The sequence below is a fragment of the Trypanosoma equiperdum genome (genome assembly GCF_001457755.1).
Source record: "Trypanosoma equiperdum strain OVI genome assembly, contig: ctg_807, whole genome shotgun sequence".
Lineage (NCBI taxonomy): Eukaryota > Euglenozoa > Kinetoplastea > Trypanosomatida > Trypanosomatidae > Trypanosoma > Trypanosoma equiperdum.
The window spans coordinates 1,504-2,935 of record NW_027124762.1 but is presented as its reverse complement, the minus strand read 5'-3'; the positions used below and the strand labels follow the sequence as shown (position 1 = coordinate 2,935).

General features: G+C 49.1%; 1 protein-coding gene across 1 annotated transcript; it reads left to right on the top strand.

Moving 5' to 3' along the window:
• Nucleotides 1-445: 445 nt before the first annotated feature.
• On the top strand, nucleotides 446-997 carry TEOVI_000374300 (Trypanosomal VSG domain containing protein, putative; the record flags this gene model as incomplete). Its single annotated transcript, XM_067226605.1, has 1 exon — nucleotides 446-997. The coding sequence occupies one exon, from the start codon at nucleotides 446-448 to the stop codon at nucleotides 995-997; it is 552 nt and encodes a 183-aa protein (XP_067082706.1).
• Nucleotides 998-1,432: the final 435 nt, after the last annotated feature.

The following is a 1,432-nucleotide window of genomic DNA, read 5'->3' as shown; positions in this document are numbered from 1 at the left end:
CGAAGCCGCGGTAGAATGGGCACACGCCGGCGCGCAGAACGAACTACTCAAATTACTGCAATCAGCGGCGGAGCATTGGCCGCTTCCAGACCACTTAAACGAAACGGCAACGGAACTAGCAGCTGCCGCTACAGCTCCAGAACTAACCGCAGAACAGGAAACGGTCACGCAAGTCTCAGCCAACCTAGCAGCAGCCCGACTTGGGGGACAAAAAGGAGGAACAGACTTCAGAATAGAAGATGCGGACACGGACAGGGAAACGACGTGCGGCAAGACAGCCGCCCCAGCAAAGACCGGGGTAACCAAGGCGCTGGCAGCGGTCGCACTCTGTGTGTGCGCTAGCAGCAGCGGCCAGACCGGCAACACAGGCTGCACTCCAAACGACCCGGGCACCGTGACATTCACGAACAACCATGCCAGCCACGGCACCGTCTTAAACGCTCTGATGACCAAGTGTAAGGAACATACAAACGCGCAACAAGAGGCAACAGCAGAGGTACTTCAGCGCCTACCCACGGCGCTAGCTTCTCTGTTAGAGGAAGGGCACGGTAATGCTAATGCCCGAGGCTACATCGGCTGGACAGGCACCGGCTCAGCAGCCGACAACTGCGACGGCAGTAAAACCGGAGGAAAGGGCGCGTGCGCTTACTACGGCTTAAGCAGCACAAAAGTCAACAAACCTCAATGGCTAACCAACCTTGAGCTCGCAACGCAAGCGGCAAAGCAGCTGACAACGCAAAAAATAGCAAAACAAGCCAAGCAAACAGACATTAAGCACCTAAATCGGACGCTCATCGACTTGCTACGTCAAAGCATTGCAAATAGCAAAGCGGCCGCCGCAAGGAAACAAACACCAGCGTCGCAGGCAAAGCAAATCACAGAAGCAGGCTGCAATAATCACAAGAAGAACGCAACCCGCAAAACCCCCTGCACATGGCACGAATCTGAAAGTGATATAAATAAAAAATGCAAATTAGACCCTGTAAAAGTAGAATAACAAGTAGCTCAAACAAAATCTGGAGGAGAAACCAAGAAAGAAGGGAAGTGCGCAGGGAAAATGGAATCCAATTGCACAAAAAGCTCCAGAATTCAAATGGGATGGCAAAGAGCGCAAAGATTCCACTATTCTCAAAAATAAGTAACTTGCTTTAATGGCTGCTGCTTTTGTGTGTTTGGTATTAGTTTAGAATTTTAAGGATTTTAAACGCAATTTCATGAAAATATGCAAATTTTTTATTATTTTAAGAAAATCAATAGGCACCGTTTTTTTCTACCTTGCATTTAACCTGCACCTGCATCAATTGTTCTATATAAACTTCTGTGGCGACTACTTCTTTTGCTGACATATTTCCAATTCTCACGGTCAACCACTCGGTTTCTACTGTGGGGTCTCTAACGGTGCCTTGCTGAGGAAGCACCTTTTGGATGTTGC